At 39.6% G+C, this 24,623-nt stretch overlaps 1 protein-coding gene across 1 annotated transcript in view; it reads left to right on the forward strand.

Annotated features, from left to right (window-relative positions):
- The first annotated feature begins 1,729 nt into the window (after window positions 1-1,729).
- The window catches only part of PTER (phosphotriesterase related), a 35,931-nt gene continuing 13,037 nt past the window's right edge, over window positions 1,730-24,623 (forward strand). The window contains exons 1-4 of the mRNA XM_063450772.1: window positions 1,730-1,821; window positions 13,962-14,419; window positions 18,537-18,802; window positions 19,820-19,960. Of these exons, the coding sequence (XP_063306842.1) occupies window positions 13,988-14,419; window positions 18,537-18,802; window positions 19,820-19,960 (839 nt within the window). The 5' untranslated portion in view covers window positions 1,730-1,821; window positions 13,962-13,987. The remainder of the gene's footprint in view (window positions 1,822-13,961; window positions 14,420-18,536; window positions 18,803-19,819; window positions 19,961-24,623) is intronic.

The following is a 24,623-nucleotide window of genomic DNA, read 5'->3' on the forward strand; positions in this document are numbered from 1 at the left end:
AGGTTCCCTTTCCCTCCCACCCCCCAATCCCCGGTTACTGAAGGGGTGAAAACCCCTTCAGTTACTTACCTGAGGCAGCGACAATGTCCCTCGTCGCTGTCTCCTCCTCCGCACCGCTCCTCCTACTGTCTCCATCGGCCGGTGGGTGATACTGATCTCGCCCACTGGCCGAGGAGACCTAATGTGCATGCGCGGAAATGCCGCGCATGGCAATTAGCGCTCCCTATAGGAAAGCATTGAAAAAGATTTTCAATGCCTTCCTATGAGGAAATGAGCGACGCTGGAGGTCCTCAAACAGCGTGAGGACGTCCAGCGACGCTCTAGCAAAGAAAATCTTTGCTAGAAATCAGGAAGTGACCTCTAGTGGCTGTCTAGTAGACAGCCACTAGAGGTGGAGTTAACCCAGCAATGTAATTATTGCAGTTTATAAAAAACTGCAATAATTACACTTGCAGGGTTAAGACTAGTCGGAGTTGGCACCCAGACCCCTCCAATGAGCAGAAGTGGTCTGGGTGCCTGGAGTGTCCCTTTAATCACGTGGTGGCTGGCTAGATGCCATATTAAAAAGTGTTGAAAAATGATATTACTATAAGGGGGGTTTTACACCTCCTTTATGATTTCACCGCCCATGCTGCAGGTAGAGGCATATTTATTAAACAGTGAGCAACAAGCAACTCTTATTCCGGGCTGTCTAAAGATGCCCCACTGACGCTACGGAAGTAGGGTTACACCTTCAGCAGGAAAGGGATAGGTGCAACAATTAATTGTGAACTGCTGCAAATACAGATTCCAGGCACAAAGACCACTTCAAATTACTACAACACTTCAAGTTGTGATGGTGTCAACTTAGCAGACATATTACTGACAATGCTTACATTATGGGGTACAACAATGCCCATTCTGTTAATCTCAGATGACTGACTCTGACAATTGCAGGTCAGAGGCATATTTGTGTGCTGGGGGTGCCTAAACGTACCCTTATGCATGGCCATTTTAAATCCATATAAGTTCAGTTGCTCGTTATGTATCTGACTTTATATTTACGTACACAGTCTTCATTGAGAAAAAAATGCCCTGTTTTTATGTTGAGGTTTTTTTGGGCTTTGAATAATTTTTTATAATTGAAATTAAAAGGAAGAAATACAACAAAGGTCATGAAATTATCAGACACTACAAATATGAATTCCTAGATCAAGTAATAATTAAAATATGGGAGATAAAATAACACGCAATTAAGAGTAGATCCCCGTTCTCTCTTTACAAACAGCTAACCGTTTTAAATTTTAATATAAAGAGTGAGTCACACCCCAAAACAACAATGTGGGCGCTATAGATCTCTAAGCTAAAATAAATAGACCAAGATTAAAAAACAAAATCGGAGTAGTAAATGATATATTTTGAGGCAGACGTACAAATAACAGGATTGGGACAGATACAGAACAGAACACCATACTAAAACAAAAAGTGCTACAAGATCATTTATAATGCTACATTTTTAAAATAACATGTAGGTGGTAATTTCAAAAAGAATCAATCCTGGTTCAAACTTGTTTCAAGAATAATTTCAAATGACTACAATAACTGTGCTGATACACAGTCAGACTCAACTGAACCCAGGCAGTGGCACCATTCCACAAGTTAACAGATAACAGAGTGGACACATTGACCAATCATTGATCTTTTACAAACAGCCAATCCACATCCTGCTAGTGTTCAGCTTTCTCCAGTACTGCATGCTTGCGACACTAGGATTGCATTGTGGGAAGAGCTGGCTGTGTTCTTAAAGTGAAAGCAAACAAATTGTCTGCTGACTTCTGTTAGGTATGTGATTTTACATATATAGAAATATATATATAGCTTTAATGCCGATTGCCAGACTAAGAGAGTCGATGTTTGTTTGTTTTTTGTCTGCTGTTTATCAAGTTACATTCACAGTAACAGTAAAGGTTATACTGTTATAACTGTAAAATCTCGTTTCCTGTAATTAAATCCCTCGGTCAGTGATCAGTGTTCTATATATATACTTACAGGGACTTGCATTTGCACTTCTCTTAATTTCAGCTCTGTAACAGTGTGACAAGTTGGCGTACTATAAAAACAATAACAGGCACAACATGTTTCGTAGTCATTTTGTTATTTTTAAAAGCGCCAACATATTCAGAAGTGCTGTAAAACAGGTGGAATAACAAACCAAGAATGTGTTAGGCAACACATAGAAAAAGTGTTTCGAAAAGCCCCGATTACCTTTGCAAGTAATTGAAGAAAAATATTGGTCATGAAAGGGTTAAAGAATAACAAAAGACGAGTGGCTGTCTGTAAATTGGCCAGCCAGCATGTTCAAAACTTTTTACATTTTTCGTGTATATATATATATATATATATATATATATATATATTATTTTTAAAAAGTACGTGCCTTTTTGTCGTCTTACCAAGTGTAATGTCTTTTTGCATTGTTTGGCGTGATGATTTTAAATGTTGAATTATAATCTATATATATATATATATATATATATATATATAGGTATATATATGGAGAGAGAAATTAATGTGTAGATTTTAGATTTTATTTGAAAGTCAACAACAGCAGTGATCAGGGTTTAGAATAAAATGAGATAAAATGACTATTAGTTTTAACCCATTTTTTTCTCAGATATGGATTTTGATCTAATGAAAAAGCATTGTTTAGTTATAACGTAATAGATGCATTTAATCATTTAAGCAGAATGCAGTACATACTGTTGCTTGCTATGGATAGAGTCAGCTATGACACATTTGTTACTTCAGTCTGAATTATACCGTAGCGGAAGATGGACCTCGTCCCCGGGCTATATAGTCTGATGAACTGGGATTTCTGAATTGTTAGAATTTCACTTGTCAAAAGTGCTATTTATCCTTCGAGGAAAGTGATAATATTTTACCAGGGGCATTGGAAACCTAACGCTTTTCTTGCAGACATAATGCAGATATTGCTGCAAGAAAGAGGAGAAAATATTTTTTTTCCAATTTGGAATTTTGCCTGGTTTTCCCTGAGAGCTAGCTGGCGGTGCTGGGGACGACTCTCAAAAAATTCTAAACTTGTAACAAGAAAAGTAAAGTTATCAAAAGGGAGTCATGACACATATAAAATGCTGTAATCCGGTATTTTATTTAAACGGTAGAAATAATTGTAAAGACAAAATACAGATAAAGCCAAGTTTTAACAGTGTGTGTGTGTGTGTGTTTGCGTGTGTGTGTTTGCGTGTGTGTGCGCATATATATTAGTGTTGTAGTAGGGATTATAGCCATATTAGTTCAGTGATGAAGATGATGTTAAAAAACAGTTAAAATTAGTATCTTGTAATTAGTATCTTGTAATTTTTTACCAGAAAAATAGAATTTTGAAACGGCAGGCATTTGGGAATTCATTCCTTTATCAAAATGCTTTAGACTTATAAATTCTAAGAGTGCTGCTAAGGCCAACTTTTAGTACAATATACAAGATCCAGCACATTTGGGATTTAGTTATGGTCATATATTGCATTGTGTGCCATAACATCAACTAAAAGCAGCCATAGAAAAAATTCTATACCTGCATAGTGTGCAGATATAGAGGAGGAAAAGATAACTTTAAATGGAAAATGGAAAACTATTACTCCAACGTGAAATAAAGCACGCATACGGCTTTAAAATAAACAAAAGAGCAGATTTACTTCAAGCAGACGTGGATTTGATCATGCTCTCCTCCTTTAAACTCTTCAATCGCTTGGTCTCTGTGACTCTGTCCTCTCGTGGTTTTCCTCATATCTCTCCCAATGCTCATTCAGTGTCTCCTTTTTCAAGGATACCTCCTCCCCTCATCCTGTCTCTCTTGGAGTTCCCCAAGGCTCTGTCCTTGGTCCCCTTCTATTTTCTCTTTATACTGCCTCTCTTGGCAAACTTATTGCCTCTTTTTGATTCCACTACCACCTGTATGCTGATGACACCCAAATATATCTCTCCTCCCCAGACCTCTTCCCTGACGTCCTGCAACGTGTTTTCCTTTCTTCCATCTCTGACTGGATGTCCTCCCGCTTTCTGAAACTCAATCTCTCTAAAACTGAACTCTTTGTCTTTCCTCCTCCTAATACTGATCCTCCTCTCTCGCTCTCCCTTCAAGTTAGTGGTATCCACATAAGTCCATCCTTGCAAGCGCGCTGTCTTGGCGTTATACTTGACTCTGGCCTAACCTTTGAGCTTCACAACCAGTTTGTTGCCAAATCCTGTAGATTCCAACTTAAAAACATAGCTCGCATCCGCCCCTTTCTTACAAAAGATGCTACCAAGGAGCTTGTCCATGCTCTAGTAATTTCCCGCATGGATTATTGTAACCCTCTCCTGATTGGTCTTCCCAAAAGCCGTATCACAATGCCAGACAGATTTTCCTCTCTAGTCGGTCCTCTCACACCTCACCCCTCTGTCAGTCCTTACATTGGCTCCCTGTATCCTATAGGAGTCAATTCAAAGTGCTAACGCATACATATAAAGCACTGAACAATTCTAGCCCCTCTTATATCTCCTCCCAGATCCATAGGTATGTCCCTTCTCGGTCTCTCCACTCTGCCCGTGACCACCTCCTGACGGCTGCTCGCACCCGTACGTCCAACTCGCGCTTGCAGGACTTCTCGAGGGTGTCTCCTTTCCTAAGGAATAGCCTGCCTACCCCCATCAGACTCTCCCCTAGTCTTCAATCCTTTAAGAAGTGTCTTAAAACCCATCTCTTTAGGAAAGCTTATAGCCTCCCAGAGTAACCTCTACCTTACACACCTGTCTCTTGCTCTCTCCTATAGGGCAGCACTTTACTCTCTCCTCCAGCCCTGCTTCACTCCCACCTTATTTGATTGATATTTCCTGTCCTAATGTGTTTTATACCCCACCTCCTATAGACTGTAAGCCTGTTTGAGCAGGGTCCTCCTCAACCTATCATTCCTGTAAGTTTTCTTGTAATTGTCCTATATATAGTTACATCCCCCCTCTCATAATATTGTAAAGCGCTACAGAATCTGTTGGCGCTATATATGTGACAATAATAATGATAATAATTTGCATACAGTCAATGTTTCAGTTCAACACCTTGATATATTAAGGAAAGTTTGGTAATGGGATTGAAATGGTGAATGTATAATGTTGCACAGCTGTGAAAGACAAAATTATATTGTTCATTTTGTAGTCCTATGAGTGTGCTTTCACTTTGGCCTAGGTCTTCAAAAGTGATAATCGTAGCCAATCCAATGCTTCCCCATCTTGTCATCAGTGCTCTTCCATTATTGTATCAGCGTCATCTGCCTGAGGTTAAAATAAAGAGACACTATAGGCACCCAGACCACTTCATGTCATTGAAGTGGTCAGGGTGCAGTGTCCCTGTTATCTTAACCCTACGGTGTAAAACACTGTGGTTTTTGAGACCCTAAAATGTTTACATTAAAGGGTTAAGACTGTCTGTAGTGGCTGTCATCGGCTACTTTATTTGCCACTCGGAGAAGATGCAACGAATGGTTTTGTACCATGGTGTCTTATAATTAAATTCTGCCACTGTAAAGCAATGCACTTTTGCAATCACAGTTTAAAATACATACAGTACCTGTACCTTCTACTTTGCTCCAGAACAATTTGTTATCCTGGAACGAGCATAGGACACTATTCTGTACCTCAGCATCTTTGCTGAGGATATGTAAATGGTGCCCCCAAAATACTCTATGACTATCTCTGTAGAATATATTTTTAATGTTCATTCTAGAAACCAAAAATCTGTGTGATGGCTCTGAGTATCCTCTGGATATCTGTTACAGATTGCAATACAAGACTGTAGTCCCATTAGTAAAGATGCTTGGTGTAACTGTATTTCTAACCTCTCAGATACATACCTTCCAACAATGAGAAATGTGGGTATGTGTTTTGGAAAAGGTAGGCGGGTAGTGAGAGTGGGTGTGCTAGTGATGCAACAGTGATGTAGAATTCAACACTTTTATAAACTGGGGTTAAATGAGGGTACTCCTCACCCATAAAGCTTATCAGCAAGCTGAAGTGTTTTTGGGGTGGGGAGTGGTCCTTTAAGGTCCTGCACACCAAAAACCATGCAAAGAACACCACAGAAGCACTCTCTCATGGACTCAATGCTCTTCGCACAGCATGCATGCATATAATTATGTATTTGTGTTGTGCTTGCTGGCGACAGTTCCCTGGTGTCCTTGAATAAGTTGCTGTTTTACTCAACTAGACATGCCAAGTCACACAGCACTACCAGATTTTCCCTCAGTCCAGATCACCCAACAGTCCATCTCTGTCACCTGGTGCCACTTTCCAAGGAAAGAGCACTAGAAGTGCCTTTTTGACCATGCTAGTAGTATATGTAGAGTAATATTTAGGGCATTTTATGTCAATATATGAATCCTCAAGCGATGCTTGGTGTATGGGCAACCAAAACCTGTATCCTTGCGCACATGCGCACGAGGATGACCTGTCCTCTTTGAGGACACTGTCTGTAATGCATATTCTGTCATAGACATGACCAATCAACAATCATGTCCCCATCCACCTGATGTCAGACCTGCAAAAGTTGCCAGGCATGTACAATGTTCACGAGCTGGCAATGCTATGCATTAGAGGAAGGTAGTGAAAAGGTTGAATAAAGCTCACTTTTTACTTTCGTATTGGACCATTAGATTCAGGGGTCATTTCTAACTTATAATCTCAATTATAAATTCTTCTATCCTGGAATTTTAAGTTTTAACGTTACCTATATTATAAATTGTAGCAAATGACAAAATGCTGACTTACTTATATAGCTGTTAACATCATAGCTTTGGTCATAAACACATTCATTTCAGGCTGTAAAATGTTCCGCTCTGAGAATGAAGTCCTCTGGCTCAGTTATAAAGTCTTATTCCACATCATAAACATTGATAGCATGAATGAACAGTGAAATATTGAAGGTGGGAGATTTCCCATAGTTCACAATCTCTGACATTTGCAAATTGCAAATTAAAGTAAATTCATCAACATCATACAGTGGTATTATTTTGAAGAGCACATTTTATATTAAATATCCATCTCCAGTGCTCATTATGTGGCAGGAAGTTTAGAACAATCTTGCTTAAAGCTGGTTATTTAGTTGAGTTTTCAGATTTCCCTGAAATCTCAACGGCTAGAGCAAATTATGTTTGTTTTGATTAATGATCGTATGAAGCTGCACTTTCATTTTGTCTATATATTTTATACCCCAGGGACCAGGGTCATATACTCCTAAAAAAAAATGTTTAAAGAAATATATTACTGTAAAATGATTCACTTGATTGAAAAGAATGCCTTTAAGCTGCTCAATTGTATTACAAGTGCCCATTATATTTGTGTGTGTATGTATATGTATATATATATATATATATATATATATATATTTTTTTTTTTTTTTTTTTTTTTAGATAGAAAGAAAAATAAAACAAGCAAACCCCTGCATATTTAATGAGACAGATTAAATTAATGGTAAATAGACCTAAGGGTAGACTTAGAAAAAAAGCTGCCCATAAAATCATAGAGAAGTTTGCAATTCAACACAACCCACTAATTCACATTTCCGAGTGTCAAAAACACCCGACAAATATTACACTCATAGATATCTAATGTTTGGTGTGAAAGCAAATAATATTAAAAGTCACCTGTCTGCACATCCATCAAAACCGGATCAACCCCACGCATGCCCAGTATAAAACACAAAGAAATATGTACGAACATCACACACCGAAACTGAACTTGGGCATTTTCTCCTAATGACTCATGCATTGCAGTGCCACACTAAAAGTGTACCCACATTGCCACTTTATTCAGAATGCATAATTCCTAGATGGTGATTGGCAGTTGAATGCCGGTTAGCTGTTTTAAGCTAATATAATATAATATTTGGCTATTCCTAAAAGAAAATGGTTATTTAATTCAGCTCTTCCATACGGCTGCTATTTCGTCAATTATTGGTCTCCCACAAACTGCAACCAAACTTCATGCAGTTTATTTCAATTTCCTTTATACTGAGTTCACCAATAATTCTTTGGCCACCCCCCACCCAAACCCTAAGTCACCCTATGGAAATCTCACTTTATCCTATAACTAGACCCCAGGCCTAAATCGCTGCCCCAATAATACTTTTACCAGAATGGCAATGAGATCCATGTTAAAGTATCTTGGATCCATTCTGCACAGTTTTTAAACATTTCCTTGATAATAAATACAATGAACTTCAGAGGAATTTAATCAACCGAATGCTATGGAATTGAACAAGTTTTTGGCAATTGTTATACAGTCTTCAAACACCATAGCATAGAAATAAATACCATACCATGTACTACTCACATTAAATACCCCTTTACCAAAAAAGTGATTTTCAAAAACAAAAAACACTTACACCAAAATCCAGGTAGTTTTTTAAAATCACAAATAACAGAAAGTAGGATAAGTGCTAAAAGGCAACTATACATAGAATTGAAAGCAGGCAACAAACACTGGTCATAAGGGATGTAAAGAAATCAAGTATTTTTAAACCTCTTTCGGTAGTTTCCTCCCGAAGCTCCAGGGTCTAGTGTAGATAGATCTCCGTTCGGTAGATCCAAGGAACGAAATCCATACGAAATACAAATAGCTTCACAAGATAATTCCCTTAGTAAAGCATACGAATTCCAAATAACATCCAGAGTCAAGGAGCAGGATACAAGTAGAACTGAGCTTTATTCACACACACACAGCCTTTTATGCAGGTCCCCATGCAAGGGGACATCCCACAGAGAGGAGTAACATTTATCCAATCATGTACAGTAAAAATATAAAACACACCTAACACAAACATGTAATTCCCTCCTCTAGCCCTGGAGATAATCAGGTCTGATACAGTAGCAACCTAATTATCTCCAGGCAGAAAAATCACTAGTTTCCCCAATTTCTGGAACACCCCTTTATACATGGGGTATCCCCACAAATCCTATGTCCCCTGATAGCCCCGATCTGGGTGACCAACATATTCAAATTTCACCCAGATCAGTTCAGGGGTTCTCAAAAACCATGGAAGTCCTTTGTGACCGGATCACCGTGAGTGGGCTGCCCAAAATAGTTCCACAAGTTTGGGTGGTTTTACCGGTCACTTTAGAAAAGGGAGAAAAACGAATAAAAGTACCGAATTGATTCCCCTGGCTCCTAGCAGCGATTGTTCCCCTCATTCGTATGCACAACTATACCGAATAGCGCTCTTCTAGCTAATCGGTACATATAGTTCCAGCGTTCGTATGATTGAGACCGTTGTTCGGGAAGTCAAGTGTCCGATTTTAGTTCCAGACACTCGACGACCAAGTCCCGCTGCCTTTGTTTGAATGAAAAAAGATGGCCGCAGTTTTCTCTGCCACGTGGCGTTCGGCAGTACGAACGCTGGCCGCACACGTAGTGGGTTTAAGTGATGCCGGCTTTGAAGTTAAGTGAGCCAGGGGTGGTCTTTGTTCGGCAGTTCCATCTGCCAACTGAAAACAGGAATAAACAGCAAGAAACAGGCAGAAATACTGAATGCAAGAGTCATTTCTTCACAAGGGATACCCTCAGCCCCTTACTGATTAGAAAACATAGAAACATATATTAATATATTATTATTATGTTATTATTTATAGAGCGCCAACAAATACCGCAGCGCTTTACAGTGGGTGGACGAACAAACATGTAGTTGTAACCAGACAAGTTGGACACACAGGAAGAGAGGGGTTGGGGGTCCTGCTCAATGCGCTAGAGGGAGTGGGGTAAAGTGACACAAAAGGTAAGGATAGTATTAGACTAATGACAGTTGCAAGACAGGAATCAGTCGGGAGCTATTAACAGTTTTATTGATACACTTTTATGAAGAAGTGGGTTTTTAAGGATTTTTTGAAGGAGTGGAGACTGGGTGAGCATCTAACGGTGGAGATAAGTGAGTTCTACAGGAACGGTGCAGCCCTCAAGAAGTCTTGAAGGCAAGCATCATAGGTGGGAGTACGGACAGAAGATAGACGTAAGTCTTCAGCAGATCGTAAGGGCTTAGACGGGACATACTTGTGTATTAGTGAGGATAGATAGGTGGGAGAAGCATTATGTAGCGATTTGAAAGCAAGAAACAGAATTTTAAATTGAGCCCTATATCTTACAGGAAGCCAATGTAGGGACTGACAGAAGGGTGAGGTACCTTAGTCGCATATGGCGTTAAGTAGGGTCGGATGCGCGCAATATTTTTGAGATGGAAGCGGCAGGATTTGGCGATAGACTGAACATGAGGTGTGAAGGAAAGGTCGGAGTCAAAGAGAACACCTATGCAGCGAGCCTGTGTGGTGGAGATGATGGTAGCACTGTTGACTTGGAGGGAGACTGACACAGGAATAGCAACACTTGTGGGAGGAAAGAATTTCAGTTTCTGTCAAGTTAAGTTAAAGGAAGTGGGCAGTCCTCCAGTTAGAAATAGAGAGGCAGTCAGAGACACTAGTCGAGAGGGACGGAGAGAGATCAGGTAGAATTGCGTGTCATCCGCATAGAAATTATATTGGAAGCCAGAGGAGCTAATGAGTTTACAAAGGGAGGCAGTATAGATAGAGAATAGTAGGGGACCAAGGACTGAACCTTGGGGGACACCAACAGAGAGGAGTTAGGGAGAAGAAGCAGAGCCAGAGAAAAAAACACTGAGGGAGCTCTGGGAGAGGTAAGAGGAGCACCATGAGAGAACAATATCTTGTAGACCGATATTGCGGAGGATGAGAAGAAGCTGATGATGATCAACAGTGTCAAAAGCCACAGAAAGGTCAAGGAGAATTAGGATAGAGTAGTGACTACGAGATTTTGCAGCGAGTAGATCATTGGATACTTTGGTCAGTGCCGGTTCCACAGAGTGCTTAGCGCGGAAAACAGACTGAAACGGATCTAGCAGAGAGTTGGACTCGAGGAAGTCTGTCAATGTCACATACACAACTCTTTCAAGGATCTTGGACGCAAAAGGCAGTAGCGAGATAGGACGGTATTTGGACGGGGAGTTAGGGTCAAGGTTGGGCTTCTTTAGAATTTGGGTTACAGTTGCATGTTTGAAGGGCAATGGAAATATGCCAGAGGAGAGAGAGAGAGAGATTGAGAATTTTAGTGAGAGGTAGAGAAAGAGACTAGAGAGCAAGGTAATGCAAAATATATGTACAGATTGTCCTAAAATAAAAGGTCCAATAGAATATTAGATGCTTGGAGTATTCTTTACTTGTAAATCGCCCAGGCTTCTGATGGTGGCAGGTATATGTAATAAAGCAGAAAGAAAACAGGCAATGGTGCAGAATATCTAGTATCAAGTGCAGAACAAACAACAAAGAGGTCTATGATTTGGCACTCACATTCAGTAGAGCTGTAGAACCAGCTCTGAGTATAGCAGCATGCAGTGGTACAATCCTCACTGACGGATATGTTGTTCTAGGAGTCAGTCACTTGTCATGTAGGTGGATATATACAACATGTAATAAGTGGGATGGAGGAGGGGGGAACTGATTAACAGCCAAGCTGTATGCAAATGAAGTGTTATGGTGTCCTAATACATGGATCCAAGCCCCATTCTACATATAGGCACTAATGGAGTCCTCTGTGAGCACATGGCCTTTCGCCAGGCAAAACCAGTTAAGTTGTTGATAAACTCCTACCCCATTCCCTTCCAGTGCAATTCCCTTTCCAAAGAATAACTCTAGTTCTGTGGCATCCTGAAGATTTGGCTGAGGGAGGTCTATCCAGCAGAAGGCTCTCTCTCTATTCCCTCTCCCCACTATACACAGCCTCTCTTACTCTCTTACTCTCATCTGCTGATCAATTCAGTGGTAATTGTATCATGTGTCTATGCCTGTTTCACTACGTTAATTTAGTTTACCTTCCATTCAATCAATGACTAGTTTTGGTAACAACATATACTAGCCTATTCCAAATGTACATGTAGTGTTTATTTGTTTGATAGCCTCTAATAATTAATATTATTGAATTGCTGAAAGCAAGGAGTGTGGTCTCTGAATGTACACACAGTTTCCAAGTTATTATTTTTAGTTATTAATTTTATTATTAATTCCATAAGTTTATTTCACAAAGATACAAAAGGCAAGAAATAGTGCTCTCTGTCAAACTGTACACTAATAATTGTGTAGGTAAAGGTTATTTATTCACATTTGATGGAGCTATATACACTTGCTCAGGTATTAATGCTTGAATGATACAATCCCCACCAGGGATATAATATAGAGTAGCTCCTGCAAAGGGTGTAGATGTGCCAGGAACAGTAAAACAAAAAGAACTAAAACAAACAAAACAAACTTAAAAGGATAAAAAATAAAATAAATGGTCAGACACGTAAAATAGGTGAATGCCAAATATCTTTAATGCTTAAAATAACTTGTATAAAATAATACAACACGTTTCGTCTACTAAGGACTTTCTCAAGTGTTATCTAGGAGAAGCCTTGCACTTTAGAGTTTATATAGGGTGGTCTGAGGTCCATTTGAATCAGACCACCGGCCCTCTTACTTCCTGGTTGTTTACCACTGAGCTAAACTCAAGAGGCAGCAATTGCCCAGAGCACCTGCCTTGCAAAGAATTCTCATTGAGCTGCTTTGGGAAGTCTGTGATTGGACAACCCAATATATCTAATCCCAATTATCTAGCTCCTGATTTGCCCACATTCACCATTTTGTCACATTGTCCCATATATACAGGGCCAGACTGGGGATACAAAGTAGCCCTGGAAAAAAATATATATGCTAGCCCCATAAGTCATTGCGCCATATATTGTCGCATGTAATATGTAAGGCTATGTCTTGCCACCCCAGATGAATGAGATATATATATATATATATATATATATATATATTGCTTTTTCTAAAATAAAATATTGGTCCTTTCAGAGTAAAATGTTGAATTATACAGTAAGCATACTCACATGCAGGCACAGACAATCTCACTAACACACACAAGCTCATTGATACACAGCCTCATAGACAAACAATCTCACTGATATACATAAGCTCATTGACATAAAAATACAGTAATGGTTCAATGCAATGCTTCTCATAGAGGAGCATAGGGGGACCTAATGTGCATGCGCAGAGAATGCAGCAACCACAGCCAATGCTTCTCATAGGAAAGCATTGTAGTTACAATGCTTTCCTATTAGGTGCCGCTTTATGAAACCGAGCTTTACTCTGTCAGTGTAGCAGAAGCCCCTCTAGTGGCTGTCAAGATGACCCTACAAAACCGCAATGTTTTACATTGCAGGGTTAAAATGGCAGATATACAAGAAAAGTGGAAACCACCCAGAATACGTAAATATATATATATAGAGAGAGTAGAATAACCTGTATTCAGGTAGAATACCCGAGGATATGTTCTGTGTAGAAAAATCAAATAGCTAACATAGCGTAAAATAGTATAGCATTAAAATGTGAATAAGTGGAAAAATGGCAGGGCTACTGCACCTGACACTTGGAAAAAAAGTTGATATCTGCTACTACAAATTAGGGGTTACTCTGTACAGTCTGAATTGGTGCCTGTAGCCTTTGACACCCCTATGACACTGCTGGGGTGGATATACACCTCTAGCAGCAGAGGGGTTAAACTATGAAGTGTAAATCCACCGCCAGCAGTGTTACTGGGTTGTCGCTTGCAGCCAAAAAGGTGCTGACAGCTGCAGATTCATGCTTCAGCTTCAGTGCATCGGACCACTAAACAGCATTGGAGCCCGGGACCCCAGCCCGTTAACTGGGAACCACTACAGAGAGTTATGATGATTGGAGTACTCCTTTAATGCAAGCTTCAGACATGTTCCATTGACTTGTTTATGGTACCCTATCCGAGGAATTTTTCGACCTCAAGTGGATGACGTTTTGCATTAAATTGATCAAATAACATGTTTAATAAAATTCCTTTTTTTTCCACTAAATTTCCAAAAGGCATTCAGCATTCCTCACCTAGAGACATGTCTTCTTTGAGTGGTAAAGTGCAGACTGTATTGGGACCCATCCACCCTGATCAACTAGGATATACCTTGACCCATGAACATCTGACAATGACCTTTAATTGCTGTTACTGCTCTCCTCCTCCGCACCAGAAAGACTTATCCAATGAACCTATTGTGATGAGAAATTTGTTTTGGTTAAAGCAAAACCCATACAGTAATAGGGAGAATTTGCTGCTGAACCAAGAATGTGAGGCTATAAAAGAAGAATTGTTAAGTTTCAAGGAAGCGGGTGGTGGCAGCATTGTTGAAAACACAACTACAGGAATTAGTAGAGATGTAAAGGCTCTGAAGATAATGGCAGAGGAGACAGGGGTGAATATAATCTCCGGGGCTGGGTTCTATGTGGATGCAACTCATTCATCTGAAACAAGATCCATGTCTGTGGAACAGGTAAGACATTATTTATTTTGGTCATCATTTTATTAATGTACCGTTTTCTGATTAACATGGATTATGTCCGCATATTAACTGTGTATATTACAGTCATCGGTTACATCTGCAACTGACCAGTCTTGAGTATTAAAAAGTATACTTTTTGGTTGATAACGCTTATTTCTTTCTACTGTTAATTGTATACATGAATACAGAGGGGTACCTAGGTTACATGGTACCCGGTCGTAAATATATTTTAATACCCCTCTCCAAACTGTAAAAAGAAATGTGTCTCCCTCTGCGCCACCCCAGCTCCTTTTTGTTAGGGAAATTACAGGCATATACTGATTAATACCTTATATATTTTATGCTTATACACATACACATTCCTATATACGCATGGACATACAGTTTTAATCAAAATTATTCAACGTCCATTGAAAATCTGACTTATTGTAAAAAAAAAAATTAGACTTTCAGCTGTTTTCAATTAACAAATCATACAAAAGCAATTGAAATAGCTCAACACTATGCATGTTTCAAGTAGTTTCCCCCAATTCAACAAAAAATGCAACTTATAATGACTTTTTTTTTTCAACAACTTCATGGCAAGCATCTTTCGTACTGTGTTGAGCATCTTTTTGCTGTTATGACCTTCTGTAAATGAGATGCATCAGCTTCTGGCAGCGTTCCTGAGGAAGCCGATTGCTCATGAGATTCCTGGGTTTGTGTGCTGCTACCTCCTTCTTCAAATCTCACCAGATATTTTCTTCTGGGTTCAAGTCAGGTGACTGTGATGGCCACTGTAGAATTCTCAAGGACTTCCTATGCAATCAAGCCTTGGTGGAATTTGAGGTATGCCTGGGATCATTTTCTTGTTGGAAGGTCCAAAGACGCCCAAGCTTCAGCTTCCTCACAGATGGCATGATGTGTTGTCCTAAGATTCCCTGATACTTCAATGAATTCATCTTGCCTTCCACATGCTGCAGGTTTCCAGTGCCAGAGAATGCAAAGCATCACCGAACCACCACCATGCTTAACTGTAGGCGTAAGGTGTACAAGTTTTATTTTCAGTGTATGCTTTATTATTCTTCCTCTAGACATACCGCTGATCCATTGGGCCGACAATTCAAGTTTTCTTTCTTCACTCCACGGAACAGAATCCTTAAATGTCTGACTTATTTAAATGATTTTGAGCATATTGGAGCCAAAGTTTTAATATGCGCTTTACTGTGGTCACTGAAACCTCAGTTTGCAGGTCTTTTGCAGTCACTCAAGTGGTTTTCACAACCTGCCTTCTCAGAAATCTGCCCTGTTCAGGTGGTGTAACCACTGTCCCTTCACCTTTGAACTTGCAAACTATGCTTCCAACGATGTCTCTAGGAACATTCAGTGCCTTCGCTATTGTTTTGCATCCTGTTCCCTGTTTGTGAAGGGCGATAATCTCTTCTCTTAACTTTGTGGACCATTCTTTTAACTGACATGCAGTCAAAAGTGACACTCAACAAACCCCTAGCTACCGTAGTTCAGGTATTTCAAGAGTTCCATCTCAAGCACACCTGTTGCAACTAATGAAGCCATTGATTAGTTGCATCAGGTGTGTGTGAGACAAAATCTGCTTTGCGTATTTGTGCTGTTGTGATGTATTCTGTTCAGGGGGTTGAATCATTTTGAGACTTGAGAAGTGATTATAAGTTGCATTTTTATCTGAATTTGGGGAAACCACATGAAGCATTTGTTGTGTTGCGCTATTTAAATTTCTTTTGTCTGATTTGTTCATTGCAAACAGCTGAAAGTCTGTGCATTTTGACAATAAAGCTGATTTTCAATGGGGGTTGAATAATTTTGATTGCAACTGTAAATGCACAGATACATTGATATACATATATTTAGACACATACACAAACACACATGGACACACAAAGACTCATACACACATTAATGTTTAAACAGACTCATTCATACACAATCATATATACACAGGTGCACACAGACTCTCACACACACACATTTTTAAACACACTCCTCATTCCATTCGTACAAATACTTAATTTTTATTTTTATAAATAATACACTTTTTGTTTTACTATGAGGCCCTCCCAGCCCCCCTGTTCTTACCTTGACAGGGTGAGCTGGAGTGGAACCTCATGTGGAACCTCATCTCTGGTGTCCTGTATACTCCTGCTGGGATCTCCCTTCACTGATTGCCCAGTTTCATTAAGTCATATCCTAGCTCCAGCAACAGTACACTGCATAGTTGCAGAGCAAGCACTTGACAAGTGTGCAAAGAGGTGCAAAGAGGTGCCAGGAGACACCCTCTTTCACCTGGAATGGCTGCTCCCATTAAAGGGACACCATAGTCACCAGAACAACTACAGCTTATTGTATTTGTTCTGGTGAGTATAGTCCACATCTCTACAGCCTAGGGATAATTCCACTGGTCACTCCTCAGGTTGCTTCCTGGGGAAGTGCGGTACTTTCAGTGTCTCAATGCTCTGCATGGAGACACTCAACTTTCCTCATAGAGATGCATTTCTTCTGTGCATCTCTATGAGGAGTTGCTGATTGACCAGGGCTGTGTTTGGCTTGTGCTGGCTCTGCCCCTGATCTGCCTCCTTGACCGTCTCAGCCAATCCAAAGCTTTCCTTGGGAAAGCATTGTGATTGGCTGAGAGAATCACTTCGGATGATGTCAGCCAAGAAAGCAGATCTGGAGCACAGCCAGTACAAGCAGACTGGAGAAAAGTTAAGATTTTATTATATTTAGGGGAAAAAGGGGGGTGGGGGAGACAGGGGGGCTAGATAGTGTTTTTAACACTATAGGTTCCGGAACACGTTTGTGATCCTGACACTATAGTGTTCCTTTAATATGCCACTGATTAAATATGCTCTTTTATGAACCATATCATATGTTTATTCTTAATGCAATCTCTACTTTAGATTTATCTAAATCTATTATATTTTATCTCTTTTTAATAGAATACATTTAATAAAACAAAAGTAGACAACTTCTTAAAGAAATGTAATTCTTGGAATTTTGTTTAAAGGAACACTATAGTCACCTAAATTACTTTAGCTAAATAAAGCAGTTTTAGTGTATAGATCATTCCCCTGCAATTTCACTGCTCAATTCACTGTCATTTAGGAGTTAAATCACTTTTTTTCTGTTTATGCAGCCCTAGCCACACCTCCCCTGGCTATGATTGACAGAGCCTGCATGAAAAAAAACTGGTTTCACTTTCAAACAGATGTAATTTACCTTAAATAATTGTATCTCAATCTCTAAATTGAACTTTAATCACATACAGGAGGCTCTTGCAGGGTCTAGCAAGCTATTAACATAGCAGGGGATAAGAAAATCTTAATTAAACTGAACGTGCAATAAAGAAAGCCTAAATAGGGTTCTCTTTACAGGAAGTGTTTATGGAAGGCTGTGCAAGTCACATGCAGGGAGGTGTGGCTAGGGTTCATAAACAAAGGGATTTAACTCCTAAATGGCAGAGGATTGAGCAGTGAGGCTGCAGGGGCATGTTCTATACACCAAAACTGCTTCATTAAGCTAAAGTTGTTCAGGTGAATATAGTGTCCCTTTAACTGTGCATGTTGTATTCACATGATGCATTTTGTTTATCACAAAAGTGTAAAATACGGTGTTGTTATTTATGTTTATAGGAACGGAATGGGTCAATGTGATTGGATGGAATTACCCATCCATCATATACTTCTGCAGCTTGGATCCCGGGAGTATTAATCTGCTGTGTTAAGGCGACAAGAGCATTCTAACACAACAAATAGATTAGAAGTATAGTTCGTTTTTCCTTTCTTTTTTCAATAATTGTATTTAGTTCAGGTTTTTTAAATTTTATATCTATATATTGTATTTTAACCCCTTAACGACACATGACATGTATGACATGTCATGATTCCCTTTTATTCCAGACGTTTGGTCCTTAAAGGGTTAAAGAATACTTATTGCAATGTTTGATAGGCTTTATAAAGTCGTTAAGTTAAATGTATGTTTTTAAAGGGGGAGAATATGGAAGGCAACTTATGACAGCTCTAAGCCATAAATATTTATTTATTAAATCCATTTTTGCATTGGTGATCCAATAAAAGTATATCTGTCTTTTCGTCAGTTGACCAAGGTTCTTGTTAATGAAGTCCTTGAAGGAGCAGATGGTACAGATATAAAATGTGGAATAATCGGAGAGATTGGATGTTCCTGGCCTTTAACCGAGAGCGAAAGGAAAATTTTGCAGTCAACCGCCGAAGCTCAGTCACAACTTGGTTGTCCCGTCAATATTCATCCGGGTAGAAATAGTAATGCTCCATTCCAGATTTTGAGAATTCTGCAGGAGGCTGGAGGAGATATCTCTAAAACAGTAATGTCTCATCTTGATAGGTGAGCAACCCAGCCATTCTAGAGAGGATTCATTTATGATGTAGAACCTTCATCAACTCAAGTATGTTACACCAGGACTCCCAACCGTCCCAATTTTAGCAGGACGGTCCTGCTTTTTGGTCCTGTCCCTCCGTCCTGACTTTTGGGGAACTGTACCCAACAATCACAGCACAAGCTTATTATCATCTATGTTACTGTTAGATGCGCTCTCTCTATGTTTAGGGCACTAGGATCCTGTAGATAATAGTCACTGGTCCACCCTTTTAAACCCTGATTGGGAAGCCAGAGTTGGGAGCTATGTTACCCCACAGAGCCTTAATATAATACTCAGGAATGTATTTTAGTACATAAAGTTGTGAATTCTACAGGCAGTTAAAGTCATTTGCCCACAAGCATAACTGCAAACATTTCACGTGGTTACATTGAGGACACTTGTTCTAGGAGACATGATGTATGCATTTACAAAAATAGGCAATGGAGTTGTGACATTTATGTCTTTTTTTAATGAAAGAATATGCCACTCACTGATTTTCTATGTATTTAAATAAGTCTAAATATATATGTATCTTCTCTACATATTTGCGACAAATTATCATATACTTGTCTCTCTCTATTTGTATAATTCCTTGTGCATTACACATATTTCTATTTACTTTCAATATAAAGTTTTTTTGATTAAGGTAATTGCCTTTTAAATCTTTAAAAGTAATGTAATATTATGTGATATATATATGGAAATTGACTTTTAAATATGTTTTCGACTTTCTGTCTTTTTACACTGGTTTTATTTTATATTCTGTTTCCAAACCATATTTTATTCGTTTCTCGTTTTCACCACACATTTTTTTGCCTATCAAATACATAATCTAAAGGCATTTTCTTGACAATCTATCTTCAATTAAATATGTTATTACATCAAGTCGGTTAAGGCAACAAAGAACTCCTTAATCCCCTTTTAATAGGAATGGCTGAATGTCAACATTAAAGTAATAAAGCTACTGCCGTTCGTTATTACAGGACTATATTTGATGAGAAAAAACTGCTAGAGTTTGCTGAACTTGGATCGTACTTGGAGTTTGATTTGTTTGGAACAGAAATGCTGAACTACCAGTTTAATGAAGCAGTCGACATGCCCAGTGACAACGAAAGGATCAAAACGTATGTATGGCTATTTAAATATAACAAAATAAAGTGTTTTTTTTAAGTGGAAATCTTTCTTAAAACTCTAGTATTGACTTTATTTACATGTTGTTGTTTCCCGTAAACTCTATCACTTCCAGTTCCTCATTATAAGTAATTTCATTCTTTTATTTTATTCCTTCCTTCCTAACTTCCTTATTTCCTTTCTTATGCTTCCTCTCTTTACCACACTTCCTTCCATATTTCCTTATGACATCACCTGTGTGGTATCCCGTAATGTAATTGGGAGGTGGATAAGGAGACAATGGAATTGGGACTTAACAGAAGAGATACTGACCTTAACCTTAAACCACTTCACTACCAATCATTTTTTCTTTGAAAAAAAACCTATTACCAAAACATTTATTTGAAACATAACACATACATTTGTGATGCAATAGTGTATAGATAATTTCAATGTTTTAATTGTACACACTTTTTTTTTGTTATGTATTCATTCATCCTGAACAGCTTTAGACAGTATACAGTTCCTCTCATCTTGCAATGTTTTACAAAGGGTCTAAAATAGGTGTGACAAAAAAAGATAAAAATTCTAGCCAGCCTCCACATTAAAATGTTTGTTTTTTTAATTCAAAAAGTATATGAGACCAATATAGGGTCCTGGATTCTCGCTGTGGTGGTCCCACCCTTGAACTTCAGCTTATGTATTTTTAAAAAGAAGAAATAAAAGTACTGCAATTTTGTTTGTTTTGGAGGGTGATGCAGTGTCCATTTGGTGTTCCCCTTGTGGAGTCTAACCGACATGTACATTTGGATGTTTCAAAAGCGGTGGAACCTCACACCATTTGTTCCAGTGAAAAATTAGACCGTGGTCGTTATATATATTTTTATATTTGAACTGCATATACTTAAAGTTTTTTTTTTTTTTTTAATATGACCCCCATATTAGCTTAAGAGATTTATAAAACAACCCTTATACCACCATGCTGCAGGTGAGGGTGTAGTTAATAAACTGTAATTAAAAACTAGTAAATTAGCAGTTATTTCCACTTATGGGCATCAGGTGGGGGCTTAACATTAAATAATGGTAAAGTCTTAAAACCTGTAAAAAGAAAAGAAATATATCTAAAAAGATATCAGATGAGTTTTTTGCATGGGTTTTATTTTTTAAACCTTCTTTTGGTCTGCCTCACAAAAGGTCAAAGGAAAGGCCATAATAACAGGGGATAAAAATGTGCTGAAAAAATAAATCTGTAACCTGAGGGCTCCATGCAGACAGAGCTTTTTTTTTTTTTTTTAAAGGATTCCAGCACTTTGAAATTTCAGTAAAGCACATTGATTGGTTGGTCTTTAAGGCCTATAAGCCAACCAATCAGAGTGCTCTGAGAGGAAAGATAAAACTGAGACTTGCAGTTTGTGACTTGTCTGTCAGAATGCTCTGCTTACAAGCCAACCAATTAGAGCAAAATATTGACATTTGGGGACCACTGGCCACCTGGACTGATACATGTAGACCTAAATTTAGAGTTTGGTGAGGGATGGACATTGGCAAGTCCACCCCCTATTGTTATTAATGTCCCTCCATTAAAGCTCATGGGTAAGGGGGTATAATCCAGCACTAATAGGTGGGACCTATTATAGTAGTATTCTAATTAGCCTCTCTTGGGTTGAGACTGCAGGTACTTTAGAATGTCCATCCTTTTTTTTCTTTTCTTTTTTTTTAATAGAACATCCACCGGCAGGGATTTGGCCAGGTAAATGTTAAGCCCCATCCAATACCCACGAGTGAAGGCATGGGAGGAACCTGTTGAGTAGACATGCCCACCACCCACAGCATGGCAGGTGCGCCATAAGGGAGATTTTACACCTCTCATGTTAATATAGGGGTTATTTTGTCACTACTATACAGAGGATTGTATGTTGCTGCGACACAGTACTATGCTAAACGATATTGTGTAACTGTATTATTTCATCATTATTGTATTCTAGTACTTGCAGTATTGGTAAAATAAAACCTTCAATAAAAATTTGCAAAAGATGTGGAGTTGGCTGCTTTGGTCTCAGATTGTGCGATTTAATTGCAGTTGCAATGTTGATCTACTGGAATCACGTTTGGATTTTAGAAACTCAAAAAGATATAAAATATAGACTAAATGTATAGTGTAATATAGCTGCATTATGATACAGTTAGGGTTTTTCCATTCAGTGTCGCCGAATGATACTGGTAAGTAATGTATTTTTACCTGTCGACCTACGGGGTTAAAACATTTCCAAGGTTCTTTGTGAAGAACTTTTTTTTCTTTTTGTCTTATGCTGATCACATTCTCTCTCTCAGTGGGCCATAGTCTATTGGTTTTTATTCTATAAATTTCCCAATAGATCGTAATAGACAGTCAAAAGGCAGAACAAAAAAAATCCCAACAATTTTATCGTTTTCATAGGTAATAGAATATGATGACCCTGTGCCTCAGGAAGCAAAACAATTATATCAAGGTCTGCGGAGTCAGGACTAATGCTGCTTGAAAAACTCAGCACAATGTACAGAAACCACTAACTACTGTTTTATAAATACAAAACCAAAATTACGTTCAAGGAGTGACAGTTGTGGGTATAGCTCTGTCAGCTTAAAATTACACAATTTTTAAAGCTTTATAAGGGATCGTGCGATAATATATATTTACATAATATATATAATATATCCAAAATATTATCACACATTTAAAAAAAAAAACATGCTTAAATATTCCCTCATTTCTTGCAATTCTTTAGCTACCCTAAGGACTAAGAATTGGCTGAGAATTTTCAGTCAGTCCTGGTTCAGTGGGAGGGCTGTGCATTTACCATAAACTGTTGCCAAATAGGCAATTATAGGACGCATCGTTCATAATCCATAGTAGTTTCTTTCTTGAAAAGACACAAAGAAACTGAAAAACTTATGGAATCTCGGCTATGTCGGCTAACTTATTTGAATGGTTTCATTCATGTTTGACTGCAGTCTAGGTTCTCTCATGAAAAGCCATGAGGCTGCCTGTACTAATCACTTGGGGGCTTTACTTTGTACATGCGCCACATGTGTTGTTCAAGAAGTTGAATTAACTAATAGCACACGACCTGAACCTGTGATAGCACATAGTTCGGAAGTGTGAGTTTTATAAGCTGGCACCAGTGGCGTACATACCGGGGTCGCAGGGGTCGCGGCCGCGACCGGGCCCGGCCCACCAGGGGGCCCGGCCGCCCTGCGACCCAGGTATGTACCCACAGGGCCATCCTCTTCTGCTAGGGGTCCCAGGAGCCGGCCACCTCAGGGCCCCCCGAGGCTGGCCCTGCTGTCACCTGGCTGGCGGGCGCGTGAGGGAGCACTGTCCCCTGAGTGCTCCCTCTTCAGCTCCCTCGCGCACCGCACTGAAACCGGAGCCGGAAGATGACGTCATCTTCCGGCTCCGGCATCAGTACGCGGCGCGCGAGGGAGCTGAAGAGGGAGCACTCAGGGGACAGTGCTCCCTCGCGTGCCCGCCAGCCGGGTGACAGCAGGGCCAGCAACACCACTGGACCCCAGGGAATCCCCTCAGCTCTTCCACAGGTAAGGAGGCTGGGGGGATTAAATAAAAAAAAAAACGTGTGAGTGTGTTAGTGTGTTTGTTAGTGTGTGTTAGTGTTAGTGTGTTTGTGTTAGTTTTAGTGTGTTAGTGTGTGTGTGTGTGTGTGTTAGTTTTAGTGTGTGTGTGTTAGTGAGTGTGTTAGTGTTAGTGTGTGTGTTAGTGTTTGTGTGTGTTAGTGTGTGTGTGTGTGTGTTAGTGAGTGTGTGTGTTACTCAGTGTGTTAGTGTTAGTGAGTGTGTGTGTGTGTTAGTGTTAGAGTGTGTGTTAGTGTTAGAGTGTGTGTGTGTGTTAGTGTTAGAGTGTGTGTGTGTTAGTGTGTGTGTCTGTTACTGAGTATGTTTGTGTGCGTCTGTCACTGAGTGTGTGTCTGTCAGTAAATGTGTGCATCTGTTCATGAGAGTGTGTGTGTGTGTGTCTTAAGCACTTACCTTTCTCCAGTGCCGGACTCCCTTGGTGCTGGGGATCTCTCCGTCCCGATCCGCCTCTCGGCTCCGAATGCACATGCGTGGCAAGAGCCACGCGCGCATTTAAACTGCCCAAAGGAAAGCATTACTCAATGCTTTCCTATGGACGTTCAGCGTCTTCTCACTGTGATTTTCACAGTGAGAATCGCAGAAAATCCTCTAGCGGCTGTCAATGAGACAGCCACTAAAGGCTGGATTAACCCTCAGTGAAACATAGCAGTTTCTCTGAAACTGCTATGTTTTCAGCTGCAGGGTTAAAACTAGAGAGACCTGGCACCCAGACCACTTCATTGAGCTGATTTGATCTGGGTGTCTGTAGTGGTCCTTTAAGTGTATGTGTTTATGCATGCACTGGCGTACATACCGCGGTCGCACGGGTCGCAGCCCTGCGACCAGGTGCCCACCGCCATGTGTTGCAGCCCCAGCCCGCGCAGAGTAAGCGCGCGGGGGGGGGGCCCACGGATCAGTTTTCGCACCGGGGCCCCATGGGTTGTGTGTACGCCACTGGCTGGCACGATTTTTGTTCATTGCTGTAGCCGTAATGAATAGGATACATGGAGAATTTTGCAGAATCTGGATTCAATATTCAACATTAATTAAATATGTTTTTCCCATTGT

Source organism: Pelobates fuscus, chromosome 4 (assembly GCF_036172605.1).
Source record: "Pelobates fuscus isolate aPelFus1 chromosome 4, aPelFus1.pri, whole genome shotgun sequence".
Classification (NCBI taxonomy): domain Eukaryota; kingdom Metazoa; phylum Chordata; class Amphibia; order Anura; family Pelobatidae; genus Pelobates; species Pelobates fuscus.